The sequence below is a fragment of the Chiloscyllium punctatum genome, chromosome 3 (genome assembly GCF_047496795.1).
Source record: "Chiloscyllium punctatum isolate Juve2018m chromosome 3, sChiPun1.3, whole genome shotgun sequence".
Classification (NCBI taxonomy): Eukaryota; Metazoa; Chordata; class Chondrichthyes; order Orectolobiformes; family Hemiscylliidae; genus Chiloscyllium; species Chiloscyllium punctatum.
The window spans coordinates 26,635,132-26,657,959 of NC_092741.1; the positions used below are offsets into that span (position 1 = coordinate 26,635,132).

The 22,828-nt window shown below is 45.6% G+C and overlaps 1 protein-coding gene across 1 annotated transcript; it reads right to left on the reverse strand.

Annotated features, from left to right (window-relative positions):
• Positions 1-5,455: 5,455 nt before the first annotated feature.
• Positions 5,456-22,599, reverse strand: LOC140457027 (heme-binding protein 2-like). The gene is made up of 4 exons (XM_072550943.1): positions 22,468-22,599; positions 16,883-17,012; positions 10,694-10,868; positions 5,456-6,492 (listed from the first exon to the last, which is right to left on the reverse strand). The coding sequence occupies exons 1-4, from the start codon at positions 22,597-22,599 to the stop codon at positions 6,327-6,329; spliced, it is 603 nt and encodes a 200-aa protein (XP_072407044.1). The 3' UTR covers positions 5,456-6,326.
• Between the last annotated feature and the right edge of the window lie 229 nt (positions 22,600-22,828).

A 22,828-nucleotide genomic window follows, 5' to 3' on the forward strand; every position in this document is an offset into this window, starting at 1 on the left:
CCAACCATCACATAGACCAACCGTCGCACAGACCAACTATCGCACAAACCAACCATCCCACATACCAACCATCGCACAGTCCATTGCACAGACCAACCATTGCAAAATACAACCATCCCACAGACCAACCATCGCACAGTCCATCGCACAGACCAACCATTGCACAGAACAAACATCGCACAGACCAATCACTGCACAAACCAACCATCACATCGAACAAACATCGCACAGACCAATCATCGCACAGTCCAACCACTGCAGACCAACCATCTCACAGACCAATCACCGCACAGAACAAACATCGCACAGACCAACCATCGCAGACCAACCACTGTATAGATGAACCATCGCACAAACCAATGATCGTACAGACCAACCATCACATAGACCAACCGTCGCATAGACCAACCATCGCACAAACCAACCATCCCACATACCAACCATCGCACAGTCCATCGCACAGACCAACCATTGCACAGAACAAACACCGCACAGACCAATCACTGCACAAACCAACCATCACATAGACCAACCATCACATAGACCAACCATCACATAGAACAAACATCGCACAGACCAATCATCGCACAGTCCAACCACCGCAGACCAACCATCGCACAGGCCAACAATCTCACAGACCAACCATCACACAGACCAACCATCATATAGACCAATCATCGTACACACCAACCATCTCACAGACCAACCATCACACAGACCAACAATCGAACAGAACAAATATCGAACAGACCAATCATCACACAGACCAACCATCGCAGACCAACCATCGCACAAAACAACCATCGCACAGACCAACCATCGCACAGACCAACCATCGCACAGACCACCCATCGCACAAGAACTATGGATTTTGAATCGAGGGATCAAAGGTGGGTCACCCATCAGATCTTGTGCTGGCTCAGCCATTTCCAGTTACGGGTAATATTTATCCTTTTTGTAAGAATTGCTTCAGTGATGAGTCAGGGGCTTGTATCGTCTACACCAAGAGTCAGCACGAGAGTATTCCAGTGAAGTGCATTTAATATGGTTTGAAAGTGAATCTTCACACCTGTAATACATCAATTTAACTTAAACAAGTCTGGATGGTGAGTGGATTAGAGGGAAATGTGCAGATGGTGGTGATCCCCTGTTATCTGCTGTCCTTGTCCTTTGAGATGGAAATGGTTGAGGGTTCAGAAGATTCTGTCGAGGAGCTTTAGTGAGATTCTGGAGCACATCTTGGAGAGTATTCCATCACACTCCTGCCTTGTCTCTTGGACAGGCTTTGGGAAGTCAGGAGGTGAGTTATTCACTGCAGAATTCCTAGTTTCTCACCTGTTTTCACTGAATTTCAAAAGACAATGGTTAGATTGTCTCTTATTGGATATATATAGGTTACTAGGGGTTGCATGTGACTTAGTGATCAGCTCTACTTTCTCAGAGCAGCAACAACCTGGGTTTGATTTCACTCCTTGGGGCAGGAGTGGAGTTTACGCATTCTCTCCGAATTTTTATGAATTTCCTCCGGGTAACCCGGTTTCCTCCCACAGTCCAAAGGTGAATAGTTTAAATTGCCCAGATTGCCCAGGGATGTGCAGGTGAGGAAGGTGAGCCGTGTTAAATGGAGGGTTACAGGGGTAGGTAGGGGGTGTGTCTGAGTGGGATGCTGTTCAGGGGGTTGTTGTGTCTCAATGGGCTAAATGGCCTGCTTCCACAATGTAGGGATTCTGTGATACTTCTGATAGACAACTTGTCACAGTATCCTCTCACCTGTTTCATTTATTACCTCCACCTTTATGGATTCTACATCCTTCTGATTTCAGATCATTTCTTGCGATCCTTACTATTCTATCACACACCAACAATGCCTACCCCATCATATTCCCCCTCACCCCTTGCCTGAGGCCTGCTGACCCTCAGGTATAACTCTACACCAGCAGCCACCTCTGTCTAATGGGAGAGAACATCCTCTGGGACGATGGTGACTTTCACTGTAACTCCAATACCATGGGAAATAGGAACAGGAGTGGGTCATTCAGCCCCTCGAGCCTGCTCTCCCATTCCAAAGGATCAGGGATTTGAAGAATACACTACAATAGATGGGAAAATAAGTTGTAATGAAGAAATTAGAAATTTACAAATGAATTATCAAAATTTGACAGATTGGAGTTTAATTTGGTGAAGTGGACTGTTAATCGTTTTGAACAGAGGTTAGAAAGACAATTTGTTGTCTAAATACAGAGAAACTTCAGAGTGTTTTGATACAGAGGGGTTTGGACATTATTCTGCATGAATAGCAGAAACTAGTGTGCAGACACTGCAAATGGGAATTTTACATTTATTCCAAGATGAAAGTAGGAAGAGGGGCTGAAACTGTACAAGGCATTGTTGTGACTGCACCTGGAGTGTTGTGAAACTGAAAACCATTCAACACACATCAATCTTTGAGCCACCCATGTGACTCCTTGCCTTTACATTAGCAACATCAGTTTGCCTGGAGCTCAGGTACACTGTGAGCCAAACACCCTCCGTTAATGCAGGATCAATCCTCTAAAATAGGAGAATTATTACCTTCAATCTTCAATATGTCAACACATTTGTTTCAGTAAAATGTGGAAGTTTTTATTGAATATTAAATTCCTGATATGATCATTGACCTGGATTTCCCTCAGAGTGAGAATTGAACAAGAGACCTAGTGTTGTGATTCATCACCCTCTTTATTTCACAGTGAGAAAACATTCCCAGCGAGAAAACATTCCCAGCAGTGAGAAAAACACAAACACTGCCTCAAAGACAATAGCTACTTCATTCCACACAAGAAGCCTGTGAATGAAGGGTTGTTAACAGGAATCATATTGGAATAGATCGTTTCTTCAATTACACATTCAGTCAGTCTATATATGGGTAGAGCTCTCAGGGTGGGTGGGAGGAGGTCTGAAGCTGAATTTTATTCTAACATCAGACTCTGGATTCTGATTTCACGTTGGGAATCTTTCTCCATTTTAGGGGTCAGTTTGAAGCTGCATCATTCCTGGTTCCCAGAATCTTCCACTTGTCCTTCCTCACCTGGATCCAGCTGTTTTCTGAACCTGCACTGACCTGAGTAAAACTGAACTGGATTGAGAAACAACCTTTCTCCTCATTTCCAGCACAATGTCCAGTGTCTGATCATCAGGAATGGCAGGAAAAGGGAATATTTTAATGCCCCCGCAGAGGTTGGAATTTTCACCCCGGCCTGGTTTTCCTAACGGCAGTAACCACAGTGTCCCCCACTTCCACTCTCTTCCTTCTTGTTAGGTCCAATTCAAATTTAAATTCGCCCAGTGAGACTGGGAACACATTCCTCACTAATATATAATTCTCCGTGTGTCTGGATGTTTCTGGTTCCAATTGCAAGACCCTCACCCTCCTCCAGGCTCCAGTCCACATTGGCATAGATTTAGGGTGAGAGGGGAAAGATATAAAAGAGATCTTAGGGGCAACTTTTTCACGCAGAGGGTGGTATGTGTATGGAATGAGCTGCCAGAGGATGTGGTGGAGGCTGGTACAATTGAAACATTTAAGAGGCATTTGGGTGGGTATATGATTAGGAAGGGTTTGGAAGGAGATGGGCCGGGAACTGGCAGGTGGGACTAGATTGGGTTGGGATATCTGGTCGGCATGGACGGGTTGGACCGAAGGGTCTGTTTCCATGCTGTACGTCTCTATGACTCTATAACTCTCACTGAACACTCCTGGTCCTGAGCCTCAATGCGAGTTCCCACTCTCCTACTGCCTTCCCTTGTGCTGCAGAGTTCAACAAGTGCAAACTCTGACCTCAGACACCACAGCACAAAGCTGACTGTTGTGTGGAACCTGATGTTTATTGAAATGTGCCTTGTGAATCTCATATGTCACTGACTTTCAGATAAAGGTGGAACATCATTACAAAAGGGTCACAACAAAGGGTATTGATGGAATACAAATCCATTCCATGTAGGAATACTCCACAGGGCAGTTCCAGCACCGACCCACCTCAGACCCACCCCAGGATCTGTAATCCCTCCCACTATCAATGTGCTCTGACCACATCAATGTGAAACATTCTGACCCAACATGACTGAGATTAAACAGAAATATAATCCATCACCAGGACCATCCCTGTCTTAGGCTGTACACGATTCATTCATTTCAAGTAAGATTAGAGAAAAGAACATTTAATCCCTGCCTCCCAGTGAAGGACCCAGCTCCCCGTCAACAGTTGAATTTAACCCCGTGTTCGTGTTGAATTACGAATTTAAACTGATGTCACCAATGCCTCACAGAAATGGTTAATCAGGAATGAATCTGAAACACTGGGCAAAACTTGTGTTAAAAGGAACATGAGCATCCAGGACTGCTCTGTCAGGGACAGTCAGAGTGACCAGAGCTGGAACCTAATGTCTGGTTAATGTGTGGTTTGAATGTTCATGTACGCATTCAGCAAACTATGAGGAAAACAAAGGGCATGCTGGTCTTCACTACAATGGGAGTGAAGAGTACGAATCTCTCACTTCAGTGGTAAATGTGGGATCACAATCTTTTGGTCTCTTTACATAAGGAAGGATGTATTTACCCTGAAGGGGAATGCAATGACTGTTCATAAGGCAGATAATAAACTACAAACATCCAGGTCCCCGAGCTTCTTCCCTCTCTTAAGAATCATATCCCTTACTTTATTTATAATTGCTATAATAGATTATTGGCTAAAAGAGAGGCAAGGATGGCAGCTCAACATCCCTGAACACAGGCAGGACAGAGAAGGGGATATAAAAAGGTGAGTGTGCCAGGAGCCTTACCAGGAGCACACTTGCAAAAACGAGGTCTTTCTGAGAGAGAAAGGTTGGAGTTCATCATAGCAAATAGGCTGGAGCATTATCAGTTGATGGTTCATTGTCATAGTCTAAGGGATTTTCCATAAGTAATGTAGAGACAGGTTGAAGATTTCCCATAAAACATTCAGGTTGTGTGTATTAGATCAGTATAAAATCCTGTGTTCAGGTTAATGGCAGCTGCCTGTACAGAAAGTGAAAGAAAAAGGCTCTTTTAAGAAGTTCTTAGAACAGAGTATGAAGCTGTAGCTGTGGAGGTTGGGGCGGGGGGGTACGTGGTGGAGAGAGAGAGAGAGAGAGAGACAGAGAGGGAGGCAATCTGTGAGTAACTGTGGTGACAGGGATTGAGGTAGACTGGGAAATTAAAGTTGAAGTGTTCAAGCTGCAAGAAGGTTTTGTGAGTACATTTGACAAAAGCAAAAACATTCAAGTACTTTATGAGTCAACAGATCAGGTTCAAGGAATGTCAGATGTTTGGGTGTTGATGGAAAGACAGACCGACATCTCCTGAACCTGTTATGAAGTTGAAGGTGTACCTTTAAGAGAGAGTGAATGCCGGCATCTGTCATGTAACTGACTGCAGGCAGAAAGCAGACTGGACAATTTGAAGATGTAACATTTGGGTTGTAACATAAGATACCTTGTTGTTTTCACAGCTGATTGAATTCAACCAATCAGTTTAAACTATGCCCCAAGATAGTAAAAACCAATCGAATTTGAATTTGACAACATCAAACCAATGAGATGATCCGATGTCTTGGGGTATAAAAAGCAGGTATTTTGGACAGTTAGCCAGAGACAGAGAGCATCTACTGTCATGCAGAGTGCCTGCAACACTGCTCTCTGAAAGGTACCTTTCTCATATGAAACATCTTTCCAGCAGAATGCTGAAAATGACCCAGGGAAATCTGCAGAGGAGAACTGACACTGCTGCCTGGTTTTGAAAATTAATTTGCTGTAAATTTAATAGGGGCTATATTGTTATAGAGTGGGAGGTAGATAAATAAAGGAGGTTGACAGTTGTCGATAAAGAATAAGTTTGTTTTTCTTTAAATAGTGAGCTTTGGGGTAGTTCTCTTACTTTGACAGATGGTGAGGTAATAAGCATTTCTGGGTGTTTGGTTGAATTAGTTGAAGGGTTTACCTTGTGTTATAACACCTGTGTACTATGGTATGTCTCAATGAGTGAAATGTTTCGTACTAACCATAACCTTTATTGTACAATCTTTCTTTTTGGTTTGCATTTAATATTGTCCTTCTTACCAGGAAGATTATTCCATGACACAAACTTTCTTACTCTGAAATTTGAGTCCAAATCCCAACAGTTAGGAAAATCCTTTCTTTGATTAGGAGACCATGCTAATCCAGGTTAAAGCCAAGATGTACCTTGTATATGAATGAAACAGTTTAAGACAGAGTGAAGCGCGATTGACTGTTATATGTCTGTAAAGGGAACAGAACTTTACAAAAAAAAATCATTTGGAAGCTTTAAGAAAAGCTATTTCCATTAGCCCCCATTTGCAATAGAAATTAAGAGAAAAATCTCCTGGTTCAAAGGGCTGGTTGTCTTCTTCCAAATCCTTCAGGAATTCAAGCACATGTTCTTCATATTGTTTCTCTTCCAGTTTCCTATCAACTGCCCTGCAATATGAATATAGGCATTTCATTCATGACAACGTCTGCCTGGATCTGAGTAGATGAACAGCACAATATGAACAGGTGACAGCCATTCAGGCCATTGAGAACCCTCCACCATTCAGTGCAATCCCAGCTACAGGAATGTCATCAATAACCTCGCAGAATGGGCAGACATGTGGCAGATGGAATTCAGGATGGGGAAGTGTGAGGTGAGGCACTCTGGGAAAAGGGATGTTGGGAATCTTTATCGATGATGGAAATGTACCAGGAACAGGGAGATCTGAGGGATATTGACCATTGAAAGATGCAGCACATATTAAGGAAGCATGGGGGACTTTGAGCTTCATTACTGGGGGTAGTGAGTACAAATGGGGGGAGATCATGCTGAAGCTTTGTAAACTGCTGGTTAGGTCACAGCTTAAGCATTGTGTGAAGTGATAATCACTCACACTTTAGGAACGATACTTGCACCTTGTGAGGATGCAGAGGGATTTTACCAATAGGTTTAGGGTGGAGAAGCTGGGAAATTTGTCCTTGGACAATTGGTTGGAGCTGTACCAGACAGTGACATGAGTTAGGTAAGAGAGACAAAGAAAAGCTGTTCTCGCTGACTCATGGGACAAGAATGAGAGGGAACCGTTTCTGAAGGTGATGTCAGGAGAATGTTTTAAAATCTTTATTCATGGGTTATATGAGTATTTATTGCCCTTCTCAACCTGCCCTTGAGAAGGTGGCATTTAGCTGCCTCCCAGACTACTTCTGTCTATTTAGTGTAGGTACATACACAATCCCGCTCGGGGGTGGGGTGGGGGTGTTCCAGGAATTTGACCCAGAGGAACAGAAAGGACGGTAATAGATTTCCAATTCAGGAATTTGCAGGTGGTGGTGATCCCACGTATCTGCTGCCCTTCTCCTTCCAGGTGAGGTCAGGGGGTGGGGATGTCATGGGTTTGGAAGGTGCTATCTTCGTAGCAAAAGCAGAAAGTGCTGGAGAAACTCAGCAGGTCTGACAACATCTGTGGAGAAATAACCTGTGAGGAAGGATCACTGGACATGAAATGTTAACTTTGTTTCTCTCTCCACAGATGCTGCAAGAACTGCTGAGTTTCTCCAGAACTTTCCATTTCTGTTTTATATTCCCAACATCGCAGTTCTTTGTTTTACTTTGTTGTCGAAGGATTCCTCTTGAATTTCTGCAGTGCATCGTGTCGATGGTACATATCGCAGCTACCATGTGTTGGTGGAGAGAGTAGATGCTTGTGAATCTGATGCCAATCAAGTGAACTGCTTTGATGTGGATGGTGTCAAGCTGCTTGAGTGATATTGGAGCTGCCCAATGGCAGTCAGGTGGGCAATATTCCATCACACTTTTGCCTTGTAGATGATGGACATGTTTTGGAGAGTTAAAATGTGAGTTATTTATTGCAGGATACCTCTGAGTTGTTCTTGTAGACACAGTAGGTAAATGACTAGTCCAGTTGATCTTTTGGTCAATGGGAACTCCCAGGATGTAGATCGTGGAGGATTCAGGGATAGTAACACCACTGAATGTCAAGTGACAATGGTCACTTTCTCCCCTGTTGGAGACAGTCATTGCCTATCATTTGTATTGAATGTTACTTCTCATTTGTCAGCCCAAGCCTGGATACTGCCCAGGTCTTGCTGCTTTGCACAAGGGCTGCTTTAATATCTGATGAGTGACAAATGGTGCTGGACATTGTGTAATCATTACTGAATATCCCACTTCTGACCTTATAATGGAGGGAGGATTATTAATGAAACAGCTGAAGATGTTTGGGCCAAGGACATTATCCTGAGGAAGTCCTGTAGTGTTATCCTGAACCTGAGATCACTGACCGATGTGTAACCCATCCAGTTAGTACTGGTTCCACTTCCCCAGGACCAGTCCCAATGTCCCAGGAATCTGCAACCCTCCCCTTGCACCACCTTTCCAGCACGTGTTCAATTATAATTTCCTGGACTTTCTACTCTGACTCGCACGTGGCAATAGTAGTAATCCTGACATCACAACCTTTAAGGTCATACTTTCAACTTACTCCCTAATGCCCTTTATTCTGCATTTAGGACCTCATGCCATATTTTACCCTCTGTCATTGGGACCAATGTGTACCATGACCACTGGCTGTTCACCCTCCTCCTCCAGGATATCCCGTAGTCATTCTGAGACATCCTTGACCCAAACACCAAGGAGGCAGCATCCGATTCTGGAATCTCATTTGTTGCCAGAGAAACATCCATCTATTCCCCTTCCAGTTGGATCCCCGATAGCTATTGCATTCTCACACTTTCCCCTCCTCTCCTTTGCTACAGGGTGAACCATGGGAAACAGATGTGGCTGTTACTGGTCCTCTCTGAGGGACCATTCCCCCTGACAGTATCCAACGTGTCTGTTTTGCAGGAAATAGCCACAGGGGGTTCCTGCACTGCCTGCCCAGCCCCTTACTCTGCCTGGTGCTCACCCATTCCCTTTCTGCCTGTGGAATCTGAGCCTGCAGTGTGACCATCTCCCTGTGTGTATTATTCACTATACTCTCAGCTTCATGGATGATCTACAGTGTCTCCAGACACTGCTCCAGTTCTGAAAGCTGAGCTTCAAGGAGCTGCAGCTGAGACCCTTCCTGCTCCAATGCTGGCCCTGGGCACTGGAAATGTGGTCAGCTTCCCACGTAGAGCAGGAAGAGTACACCATGGCTTTGAGCTCTCTTGTCATGACTTACTGTTTTGATCAAGATCTACCCTGGCTCAATGGCGAGTGCAGGAGGGCATGCCAGGAGCAGCACCAGGCACATCTGTAAGTGAGGTGTCAAACTGGTGAAGCTACAAACCAGGACTACATGCGTGCCAAATACCACAAACAGCAAGTGATAGACAGAGCTAAGGGATCCCACAGCCAACAGATCAGATGGAAGCTCTGCAGTCCTGCCATACCCAGTTGTGAATGGTGGTGGACAATTAAACAGCTCACTGGAGGGAGAGGCTCCACAAATATTCCCTCTCCTCAGGGATGGGAGAGACCAGCAGATGAATGCAAAAGGACAAGGCTTTAGCATTTTCAGCAATCTTCACCAGCAGTGCCGAGTGGATGATCCATCTCTACCTTCTCCAGTGGTCCCCAGCATCACAGATGCTCATCTGAAGCCAATTTGATTTACTCCGCATCAATATCAAGAAATGGTTGGCGGCACTGGATACCACAAAGGCTGTGGGCCCTGACAACATTCTGGCAGTGGGACTGCAGACTCGTGCTCGTGAACTTGCCACATCCCGAGCCAAGCTGTTCCAGTACAGCCACAGCACCACTGCCTTGTCTCCCTTCCCTTCCTGAGCAGCTTATTTAACGTGCAGCATTTCACTGCCTTGAGCCAGATCTCCATCACTACAACATCATAATTGATGGTAATCTGTATCTGAAATGGTTCTGAAAAGATTTACAAGGATGTTGTCAAGGTTGGAGGATTGAAGCTATAGGCAGAGATTGAATAGGCAAGGGCTGTTTTCCCTGGAACATCAGAAGCTGAGGGGTGACCTTATAGAGGTTTATAAAATCATGAGGGGCATGGATAGGATAAACAGACAAAGTCTTTTCCCTGGGTGGGGGAGTCCAGAACTAGAGAGCATAGGTTTAGGGTGAGAGGGGAAAGATATAAAACAGACCTATGGAGCAACTTTTTTGTGCAGTGGGTGGTGCAGTGGGTGGAATGAGCTATCAGAGGAAGTGGTGGAGGCTGGTACAATTGCAACATTTAAAAGGCATCTGGATGGGTCTATGAATAGGAAGGGTTTGGGGGATATGGGCTGGGTGCTGGCAGATGCTACTAGATTGGGTTGGGGTATCTGGTCGGCATGCACAAGTGCTGTACATCTCTCTGACTCTCTCTGTAACTCCCCAGCCTTAGTTATTATGTTCATACGTAACTCTGTTTTGGACTTCCTTCCTTTTGTCCCCTACTCTGACATCACCTATTCACTGAAGAGCTATACCAGACTCAGTGTGAGTTTTCTCTCTTCACAGATGCTGGCAGAGCTGCTGAGTTTGTATCACCCCTCAACACACTGGTTCCAGATGTTCTTACACATCTTTGTGGCTGGTGGGACTTGAACCAGGGCCTAAGGTAGGGACATTACCATTACAACATAAAGAGCCCTCCGTTAGGTTCGCCATTATATCAGCCACAAAACTCACCTGACAAAGTACCAACCATCAGATACACTTCCAAATTTAACCGTTGGATCTGTAGGTGCTGGTGGACTCTTGACTTGAGGAACGAGAAGCAGATGAACAATGTAGTTCTGTGAAATTGTTCCATTTACCACGTGGCCAGAAATTCCCCAAGGTGCAGTGACAGGAACAATTGTTTCTGTAAATAAAAGATATTTTACTCGGTGATCATTTGTGGTGTCACTGACAGTGAGTCAGAGGTTACAGATGAGGGGTCAGGGTGACATTGCTGAAGTGGAGCAGACACTGATGTGACAGATTGAATAATAGCCTCACAGAGTGACACAGCACTGGGGGAGGGGACTCCTGAGCTGGCTGTTTGGTCGATTTTTAACCAGCTCATTACACTGACCTGCTCTTTTTACACCTACACGCAAATTTTCCCTCATCGTGGAAACATTTATCTTTTGAATGTTGTGACTGAATTTGCTTCTATCACCATTTCAGGCAGTGCTTTCCAGATCACAATGCTACAGGAAACGTCATTCTCGTCTGACCAGACCGTAGATAGGGCTACTGTCTCATGAGAGAGAACTGGTGGTGGTTTAACCCGAGGGTCACCACACCTAATGTAAAAGGAGAGTTTGAGGAAGTTTTCCTTCATGGTGACCTCAGCCTGTGCAGGACATGAACCCATGCTGTTGGCATTAGGCTGCACCTCCAGCCGGCTGTACAACAAAGTCAGCTAACCAGCCCCTTGACAACAGCACATTGTTGGAACTGGATGGAGGTTTGCTCACTGAGCTAGAAGGTTTGTTTTCAGACGTTTCGTCACCATACCAGGTATTATCATCAGTGAGCCCCCAGATGAAGTATTAGTGGCATGGCCTGCTTTCTATGTTTAGGTTTCCTTGGGTTGGTGATATCATTTCCTGTGATGATGACATTTCCTTCTTACAATGACTGAAATTCACATACTCTCATCATGAACACCTCTCCCACAGTTTCCCTTCCTTTACCCTTCATGGTTTTGAAGAGCTCTCTCCAATCACTTATTAACTCTTTCTGCTCTAAGGTAAGTAACCCCACCTTCTACAGTCCCTCCACATAGGGGCCCTGCAGACTTGGGATCACTGCATTAAATCTCTCCAGCACTCCCCCCGGTCAAATTTTGGGACATAGATATCTCACCTAGTTTGAACCTCCCAGCCAATTGGAGGTTAGAGACACAAAACCTGTAGCTGCTGGAATCCAAGGTCGACAACCAGGAGGCTGGGAGAACACACCGAGCCAGTCAGCATCAGGAGGTGAATTTGACACTTCAGGTGTAACCCTTCTTCAGGACTGTGGGTGGGTGTAAGGGGGAGCGGCAGACAAACGGAGTGGGAGGGGCAGAGTGTAAAGTGGGGATAGGTGAAGACAGGTAGAGGGTACCACCTGGTTGGTCAATGGGAGGAATGAATCTGGTTGGTGGCAGGGAGCAGGGGAAGGATTGGGGAGGGCTGGGAAGGGGGTCGGGGGAATGGGGCAGGAGATTATTTGAAATTGGAGAACTCAACATTGAGTCCTCCAGGCTGTAGGCTACCCTGGCAGAAGATGAGATGTTGTTCCACAAATGTGTGGTGTGTTTTTTTGTGGGAATGGAGGAGGCCAAGGATAGTCATGTCAGAAAGGAAATGGGAAGGGGAATTAAAATGGGCGGTGGCTGGGAGGTCTGGTCAGCCCCTGCAGGCCCGGCTGCGATGCTCGGTGAACCATTCCCTAAGTTTATGTTCTGTCTCCTCAATGTAGAGAAGACGAGATTGTGAGCACCAGATACAGTAAACTAGGTTGGAGAAGGAGGTGAACCTCTGTCTCACCTGAAGGGACTGTTTGGCGCCATGGATGGGAGGTGAGGGGGGCGGTATCTGGCAGGTTTTGCATCTTATCTAGTTTCAGGGGCAGGTACCTGGGGATTCGGGGGTTAGGTGGGGGGGGGGGGGGGGCGTTGTTGGGGAGAGTGGCATAAACCAAGGACTGTCTAAGGGAGTGGTCATTGCGGAAGGCAGAGAGGGGTGAGGAGGGGAACATGTTCTTGGTGGTGGGGTCTAGTTGGAGTTGGCACACATGTTTAAAGATTATACTTTTGATGCGGAGACTGGTGGGGTGGTAGGTGAAGACAAGAGGGACCCTGTCTTTCCCGCGTTGTTAGCGTGAGGTTAGGGCAGTGGAGCAGGGAATGGAGGTGGTGCAGTGGAGGGCGATCTGGATGACAGAAGTGGGAAAAGCACGATTTTTCGAAATAGGTGGACATCTGGGATGCTCCCGCATGGCATGTCTCCTTGTCCGAGCAGATGTGGCGAAGGCAGAGGAATTGGGAGAATGGGATGGAGTTCTTGCAGGAGGGAGGAGGTGTAGTTGTGGGAGTCTGAGGGTTTAGAGTAAATGTCTGTCTGGAGACTGTCACCAGAGATTGAAATGGAGAGGTCACAAAAGGGGAGGGGGGTGTCCAAGATGGACCAAGTGAATTTGAGGGCGGGGTGGAAGCTGTGGGTGAAGTCGATGAACTGCTCCAGTTCAGCCTGGGAGCGGGACGCTGCAATGATTCAGTCATCACTGTAACAGCGGAAGAGTTGGTGCACAGTGCCTATGTACGGACTGAAGAGGGACTGTTCGATTATGGCTAACAAAGAGGTAGGTGTATCTGGGGCCCACCCAGGTGCCCAAGGGCACCTCCTGGACTTGAAGGAAATGGGAGGAGTTAAAGGGAAAGTTATTATAGGTGAGGATCAGTTTGGCAAGGTGGAGGGGGACTGGATAGATCTGTTGGAGAGGAAGAAGCAGAGGGTCTGGAGACTGTCCTTGTCGGGTATGGATGTGTTTTAGGACTGCACATCTATAGTGAGGATAAAGCACTTGTGGGCCAGGGAACTGGAAGTTGCTGAAGAGATGAAGAGTGTGGTTAGTGTCGCGGATGTAGGTAGGAAGTGACTAGACCAAAGGGGAGGAGGATGGAGTCAAGATGAGTTTGGTGGGGCAGGAGCATGCTGAGATGATGGGTTGGCTGGGGTAGTTGGGCTGGTGGATCTTGGGGAACAGATGGAACCAGGCAGTACGGGGCTGGGACAGAGGTTAGAGGCAGTGGAGGGGAGATCACCACTCGAGGCAATGAGGGCTTGGACAGTGCAAGTGTTTTTGGCCTGTTGGGTTGCAGTGGGGTTATCTGCAAGGGGGAGGTAGAATGTGGTGTTGGAGAGTTGGCATCTGGCCTCTGCGACAGAGGTTCGATCTCCAGACCTTTGTCAGCGGGTTTTGTGAACCAGGGTTGGTGCGGAGATAGTGGAGTGCTGCACATTCGGAGGGGGTGAAGTTTGAGTGGGTGAAGGGCTGGAGAAAATGAGGCCGCTGATGTCATGTTGACGATCAGAATTCCCCTTTCCATTCCCTTTCCAACCTGACTGTCCTTGGCCTCCTCCATTGCCACAACAAACCAAACAACAAATTGGAGGAACAACACCTCATCTTCTGTCATGACAGCCTACAGCCCGGAGGACTCAACATTGAGTTCTCCAATTTCAAATAACCTCACTTCCCATCCCCTGACTCCCTTCCCAGTCCCTTCCCTTCCTTTCCACTCCTCCCAGACACCAACTGGATTCATTCCTCCCAATGACTAATCAGATTGTACTCTCTACCTGTCTTCACCTAACCCCACTTCACCACCCTGCGTCCACCACCCCCTTTGTCTGCAGCTTTATCTGAAGAAGGGTTACACCCAAAACGTCGATGTCTCCACCTCCTGATGCTGCCTGGTTTGCTGTGTTCTTCCATCCTCTTGCTTGTCAGCCAATCAGAGGTATCGATTTGTTGAAGGCCCAGTCTGCTGACAGGGATCGGGAAGTGAGTGATATTTTGAGGAGGGATCACGGGGACAGGAACATGAGGGAAGGTGATTGGGTTCGGGCCTGGTGGTGGTTTTCAGCAGCGTTCCTGAACACTGTCTGTGCCTGTGATTGCCACAGATTGTGGCAAATCAAGGTCCAACCTGACCAGCAGATGCCCCACGAATAACTTTCAGGAAAGCTGCCATATTTCTCTCAAATCAGGTAAGTGGCAGCTTAAGGCTCTTAAATGGCCATAAATTGATCACTGAGAGACTTTAATTGGTCATTGGTTCAGGAAGGTTGAACATTGACCTTCCCACTAAGATTGTAGTTGAGATGGCTGCAACCATAAGACCATCAGACATAGGAACAGTTTTAGGCTATTCGGCCCGTCAAGTCAGCTCCACCATTCAATCATGGCTGACATATTTCTCAAACCCATTCTCCTGCTTTCTCCCCGTAACCCTTGATCCCTTAATCATAGGATAGATATTTCCTAATTATTTGTCACTTCTGCGAAGGGGAAAATCCCACCCAATGTTTCCGGTCATTGACCTTGCATCAGAACTGGACGGGAGTTTTAAAAGTGTTAGACACAATAATCAGTGCACAGGGGGTGAGCTGGTTTGTCGGGTTTGTAAAAATTTAATTATTTTGGTCCTACCTCTATTTGTTTGCGTCTGTTGTGGTTCTGTTCGCCGAGCTGGGAATTTGTGTTGCAGACGTTTCGTCCCCTGTCTAGGTGACATCCTCAGGGCTTGGGACCCTCCTGTGAAGCGCTTCTGTGATCTTTCCTCCGGCATTTATAGTGGTTTGTCTCTGCCACTTCCGGTTGTCAGTTCCAGCTGTCCGCTGCAGTGGCCGGTATATTGGGTCCAGGTCGATGTGTTTGTTGATAGAATCTGTGGATGAGTGCCATGCCTCTAGGAATTCCCTGGCTGTTCTCTGTTTGGTTTGTCCTATAATAGTAGTGTTGTCCCAGTCAAACTCATGTTGCTTGTCATCCGTGTGTGTGACTACGAAGGATAGCTGATCGTGTTGTTTCGTGGCTAGTTGGTGTTCATGGATACGGATCGTTAGCTGTCTTCCTGTTTGTCCTATGTAGTGTTTTGTGCAGTCCTTGCATGGGATTTTGTACACTACATAGTGGACCCAATATACCGGCCACTGCAGCAGACAGCTGGAACTGACAACCGGAAGCGGCAGAGACAAACCACTATAAATGCCGGAGGAAAGATCACAGAAGCGCTTCACAGGAGGCTCCCAAGCCCTGAGGATGTCACCTAGACAGGGGACGAAACGTCTGCAACACAAAGTCCCAGCTCAGTGAACAGAACCACAACAACGAGCACCCGAGCTACAAATCTTCTCACAAATGTTTGAGTCTCTGTGTCACCCTGAATGTGATAGTGCCAGCATGAAGCCTAACTCCATGTCTCTACAGGATGGACCATGGATTGATGTCTGTGAGAGCTGTTGTAGCACGTGAGATCAAGATGAACAAGGTATTTGTAAGATGGTGGTTTCAGCTGACAATGTTTCCACACATCTGAAAACATCCCGCTTCATTTTTTTCTTGGCCCGTGCTGGTGGGAATGAGTTGGTCAGTGATGCCTGAGGCAGAGAGGTGTACAACACAAAGGGAGCCAGGGATTAGGGAGACCTGCCCCCCCCCCCCCCAACTCTCCACAGCCCTGTACTGACTAATGGATCCACAGGACTGAGCCACTGCCCAGACTACAGAGGTACTGACTCTCCCAACAGAGAACTCCCTGAGCAGGTGCCTCACTGTGGTCAATCCCCTGGACTGGTGTTCTAAGCTGTGCCTGATTTCCTGTACCAGGAACCCTGACTGAGTGTCTCCATGGCCTGCACTGAGGACTACTCCACTAAGACATAGCCATTTGGTTGCCGATCATGCAGTGTGTGTTTGCCACGGAAGATGCTGGCACTGAGAAATGGGGCAGGTATAAGATTGCAGCAATAATAAGGCATTGAACAACCTAGAATCCCCTCTAATTGGCAACTTGCTGCTGCCATGCAACTCAGCGAGTTGCTTGCTCGAGTTGAGATTGGCTTCATGGGACTTCTCACCTGATAGCCCAGATCCTGAGAAGAGTCTGCTCACTGTTTGAAATACACTTCCCACTTCCCAGATTGTAGGACCACAGAGCTGTATTTAATAAAGCAGTTTCCAAATTAACAATGTGATCAAGCACCCCTCTGGGATTCACATTGGCAAATTCATTAGGAAATGTGTCAGTCTGTGGAGAAGGTTTCAGACAAGACTAGTTCGAGACTAAAGGAGTGTTTTATATTTTGTTGCAATTTAAAGGAATATGCAATGTACCTTCAGCATTGTTAAACACTGAATAATTGAGAAGAATTTTCAAGCCAGTATCCATTGCATGAACCAGATCCATATCATCAACCTTTGTTTCAATCCATTGGATGGCTGGATATTGCATCTCTTTATAATTCTAATACAAGAAGAGAAATTGCATTATCATACGAGAAAACTAACCCGACACCAAAAAAAATCAAATGAGAAAATTGTCATAAAGTTTAAGGACTACTTTAGGTTTTTTTTGGACTGTGAACTAAAATGGGGAAGGGTACTCCTTGAGACTAAGGAAACTATGTCAGAAAATATTTGCAGTTTTAGGAATAAGTTACTGGAACACATTGAGTTTATAGAATCAGAGGTACAGCACAGAAACAGACCTTTCGGTCCAACTTATCCGTGCCAATCAGATATCCTAAACCTGTTCCATTTGCCAGCACTTGGCCCATATCCCTCCAAACCCTTCCTATTCATGTAGCCATCCAGATGCCTTTCAAATGTTGTTATTGTACCTGCCTTCGCCACTTCCTCTGGCAGCTCATTCCATACATGCACCTCCCTCTGTGTGAAAAGGTTGCCCCTTCGGTCCAATTTAATAATTTCCCCTCTCAACTTAAACCTATGCCCTCAAGTTCTGGACTCCCCTATCACCAGAGAAAATACCTTGTCTATTTATCCTATCCAAGCCCCTCATGATTTTATAAACTTCTACGGTCACCCCTCAGCCTCTGACGCTCCAGGGAAAACAGCCCCAGCCTTTTCAGCCTCTCCCTCTACCTCAAATCCTCCAACCCTGGCAACATCCTTGTAAATCTTTTCTGAACCCTTTCAAGTTTCACAGCATCTCTCCAACAGGAGAGAGACCAGAATTGCACGCAATATTCCACAAGTGGCCTAACCAATGTCCTGTACAGCCGCAACATGACCTCCCAACTCCTATACTCAATACTCAAAACGTAGCGTATTAGGATAGGGGAATGGGTCTGGGTGAGTTACTTGGAGGGTCGGTGTGGACTTGTTGGGCCAAGCAGCCTGCTTCCATACACTAGGGATTTTACAGATTCACATGGAAAGAACATGTAAGGCAATTAGAGAATGTGTTTTAGCTCCTGGCAACACAGTGACTCTGTGGTTATCACAGTTGCCTCACAGTACCAGGGAGCCATTTCAATTCCATCCTCTGGTGACTGTCTGTGTGGAGTTTGCACATTCTGTGTCCGTGTGGGTTTCCTTTGGGTGCTCCAGTTTCCTGCCACAGTCCAAAGATGTGCACGGAAGGTGGACTGGCCAAGTTAAGTCCAGGGATGTGTAGGTTAAGTGGATTAGGTATGGGAAATGTAGAATTACAGGGACTGGGAACAGTGTTGGGTCTGGGTGGGATACTATTCAGAGGGTCGTTGTGGATTCAATGGGCTGAATGGCCTGCATTGACACTGTCAGGCTTCTGTGTAATTGCAGTTTGATGACTTGATAATACGCCTGGCTAAAAGTGAGTTCACAAAAGCAAGGGTGATTTACCTAGGACATATCAAGGACAATATTACAAAGAACTCCGAATTCAAAGTCACACAACACCAGGTTATAGTCCAACAGATTTAATTGGAAGCACTAGCATTCGGAGCGCTGCTCCCTCATCAGGTGGTTATGGAGGACACAATTGTAAGACACAGCATTTATAGCAAACTTTTACAGTGTGATGTAACTGAAATTATACATTGAAAAATACCTTGACTGTTTGTCAAGTCTCTCATCTGTTAGAAAAACTAGGCATAAAATAAAATCCAAACATTTCTCCTTGATATTCATTTGCATTGTCATTTCCGAATCCACCAATATTCTGGGTTTTACCATTGATCTGGCTGAGCCAAATCAATGGTCTGGTTCCAAGTGAGATTCAGAGACTCTGAATTCTGCAGTGAATAGCTGACCTCCTTTCTTCCCCATACTTGTCTACCATCTGCAAGCCACAATGCAGGAGTGTGAGTGAAGACTTTAACTTGCCTACTCCAACAACATTCAAGAAGCTTGACACCATCTTGGAAAACACAACCCGTTTTATTCTTGTGCCTGTTTATTACTGGCAACATCCACTCTCTATTCTCTATCGATGCATCATGGCAATAGGGTGTACAGTGTTACCGGTTAATGCTTCTCTAACCTCCACAATTACTGCAATGAATGTTCAGTGCATTACCTCCAAGTACATGCTTCATTAGAAAAAGAGAGCAGAACTGCATACAGCACTGTGGACGCAGTCTCACCAAAGCCCCTTGTACAAGGGCAATGAGACCTCCTCATTCTTGCTCTTCAACTCTTTTTCAATAAAGGCCTTTATTCAACATTCCATGTTGTAAAGTGTATTCTTTCCGAGAATGTGGGTATCATTGGCAAGCCCCTCCGTTGTTGCCTGTCCATCTCTTTGATCTGAGTGACTTGCCAAACCATTTCAAAGAGCATTTAAGAGTGGTGCGCATTACTGTGGATAAAGTCACAAGTAGACTAGCCCAAGCAAAAATAGCAGATTTCCTGTTCTATAGGCTTTGAGTGAACCAGATGTGGTTTACAATAATTGATAATAATTCCATGGTCACCACAGCAGAGAGTAGATTTTCAAACCCAATTCTAGCTATCAATATGGGATTTGAATCTGTGACCCCAAAGCAGTTGCAACAAAACAAAATACTGCACATGTTGGAAATCTAAAATCAAAATAAAAAAAAACACTCGACAAGTTCAGCAGGTCTGGCAGTATCTGTGGAAAGAGCGTTCGTGTTTCGAATCCGATAGGACTCATCTTCAGGAGTAGTCATATCAAACTTAAACATTTACTCTGTTCCTCTCTCCACAAATGCTGTCAGACCTAATATGTTTCTCCATCAGTTTCAGTGTTTATTTCTCCAAAGCATGAGATTGTCCCTCTGAATTATTGGTCACTATGCCACCATCTTCCCCCGTCCTGATCGTTTGCCGTGCCTTTATGCCAACCCGCTGAGTTTCATGTCCTGGACATCCAACTATCCCTGAACACCAACATTGAAAATTTTTTTCACAGATGAAAACAATTGACTCATACGTGGGATGAGGGCATTGCTGACTAGGCCAGTATGTATTGCCCAGAGAGCAGTTAAATGTCAATCACATTGCTGTGCGTCTGGAGTCACATGTAGACCAGAAGCTGGCAGTTTCCTTCCCTGAAAGACATTACTGAACCAGATGGGTTTTTCCCAACAATTGACATCACAGAATCTTAATTTCGGATGATTATTGAATTTAAATATCACAAAATCTGCCATGGCGAGATTCAAACCCAGAACATTACCTGTGTCTCGGGATTAAGAGTCCGGCGATTATACCTCAAGGCCATCAGCTCTCCATTTAATTCACCTTCTGATCTAATTCTTTGATGAAAGTGAATAACTTTACATTTTCCCCCATTATACTCCATCTGCCCATGTGTTTCCCATTCACTTAACCTACCTGGCAGATTCCTATTATCCTCTCAGCAGCTAAAATCTCCACCTGGCTTCACAACAGCAAAGGTAAATACTTGACACTCAGTCCTATCATATAGATTGGAAATAGCTCAGGCCCCAGCATTGATGGTTACAACACTCCACTAGCTGACAGTCTACCAACTTAGACACATCCTGTCTAGCCTTACCCTTTGGTATCAAGCTCTTTAAATCTTAGCTGCCCAATTCCCGGCAGCAGCTTGTTTATGAATCTACCCATGCCATTGAATCCTATACAGATTGATTAGATTAGATTCCCTACAGTGTGGAAACAGGCCATTTGGTCCCACCAGTCCACACAGACCCTCCGAAGAGTAACCCACCCAGACCCATTTCCTTCTGACAAATGCACCAAACACTATGGGGCAATTTAGCACGGCCAATCCACCTGACCTGCACATCTTAGGATTGTGGGAGGAAACCCACACAGACACGGGGAGAATGTGCAAACTCCACACAGACAGTCACCCGAGGCTGGAATTGAACCTGTGTCCCTGGCACTGTGAGGCAGCAGTGCTAACCACTGAGCCACCGTGCTGTCCTCGCACTAACCTTCACACTTCAATTTCTCCAGCAATGATGATATCCTTAAAACCAGACACAGAGTAGGGAACACAACCTTCAGACAACTCAATGGTGACTACACAGAATATAATTTATCTCCCTTACTGTTCTCATCTCCAACACAAACAGGTTGCCCTCTCACCCAGCATTTGCATGGCTACTTTCTCCACAGAGTCATTGTCTGTTTGTCCTTCACCCTGCTGTCCTTGTTCTCTGTGACTGATGTCACACTAACTTCCCTGTTTCCTCTCTCCCTCCAGTCTTGAACACCACTGTTACAGCTGTTCTGTTCTAAACTGCTGATGCTGTTAGAGAATCTGGGCAGTATAGAAGATCACAAACCATTGGACCCAGTAATCCTACAGTCAACTTCTTTAAGAATCCGAGGATGCAGGTTACCAAGTGCTGGGAATTTATCAGGTATTTTATCCTGGAGATTTTCTCATGTTTACTTTCTTTTATATCGAGTATTCCACAACCTCTTCAGATCTTTGGTATCCCGCTATTCAGTTTTTAATAAAATATTTTTGTGTGAAGACAGAATCAATGTGTGTGTTTTATATTCCTCCCACTTCCCTCTTCCGTGTTATTTTCCTACCTTTGCTTCTCAGGGTTTAAAATTATTTTTGCTTCTGTCTTTTCTGCTTGTGCAAGCTCTTATAATCTGTAAATTCCTGTCTGGTATGCTGCCACAGTCCATTATTCCCTTTCTTTTTAATATTCTGTCATCACTTGTTTCGGACTACATCTGTCCAAATATATACATTTACTGGAACTTTCAGAAGAGTCCCTTCTTTAATCTAATATTACCCTGAATTAATTTGGTCAGACATTGGTCGAACAGTTTTCCTGTGGAGTTTGTGTTTCTCAATGGAATATGTCCACATAAAAAATAATGCAAAATTATTCAAGTATTTGCTAATGTTTATCACACTCCATACCTTCTCCTGTCCATTAACCAATCCACGGTGACCCCAACATGGTCTGAGAGTCGTATCTCAGAGCTGACTTACCTTCTGTTTGCAGCCTGCTGTATTGATATGACTTTGCAGCTGTCCAGGATTGGGGAAGGGGGAGATTCCACTCACAACCAGACTTGGCCTCTTCTATACAGAACACAGAGACCTTCAGCCTGTGATCAGCTGCCTTTCAGAAACAGGGTTAGATTGAGTGAAGACAGGAGCAGTAGGAGAGCTCCCTGACTCTACAGTCCTTGTGTTGTCCCCCACCATCCCCCTCTCTGTGAGCACACTGACCCCTCCCTTCACCTGCTGCTGGAGATGGAAGCCCTGATATTCTTCTTACTGCACAAGCTGGCAGTGGGAGCCAGGCAGGGGATGGCAGCTCATGTAGAAAGTGTTAATGAGGCCCGAGGAGTAATTTCAGTCCAGTCTCATGGTTCAGGGTTGGGATGTGCACTGTCGGTGCACTGCGGGTTAGGGACTAAAAACAACATGGAATAATTTCCACTGGTACAAATAAAACAGAACAGAGGAAACTCTCAGCTGTACTGACCTTGTCCTGGATGACTTGTTCTGGCTCTGGACAGTCAACATGAGTACAGAGGTCAATCACCTCCTGCTCTATGTCCTTAGCAGCAATTTGATGTCCAAACAGGACAGACACAGTTAAGAAGACTCTCAGCATCTTGGTGTTCTCTCAGATCACTGGTGAACACACTGACTGACTCTCAGCACCTTCAGGTGGATCTGCAGTTTGAACACTGAGCTCCAATCTTTATAAACTGTTTGATGAAGATGATTTTGAATACAGTTTCGCTGTGACATGTGTTGGGGAAATGCTCCAACTCATTGACTATGTAAAATATTCCTTGTTCTAACTTTGGAATGGATTCACAAACCATTAACCCTCTGTC

Bases quoted from the DNA above. Each gene is read 5' to 3' on its own strand.
- LOC140457027 (XM_072550943.1), bottom strand. From the start codon at position 22,599: ATGCTGAGAGTCTTCTTAACTGTGTCTGTCCTGTTTGGACATCAAATT. The intron at 17,013-22,467 runs GTCAGTACAGCT...TTCTTGTATTAG, and splicing joins AACAAGTCATCCAGGACAAG to AATTATAAAGAGATGCAATA. The intron at 10,869-16,882 runs GTACATTGCATA...TTTTATTTACAG, and splicing joins AGTGTTTAACAATGCTGAAG to AAACAATTGTTCCTGTCACT.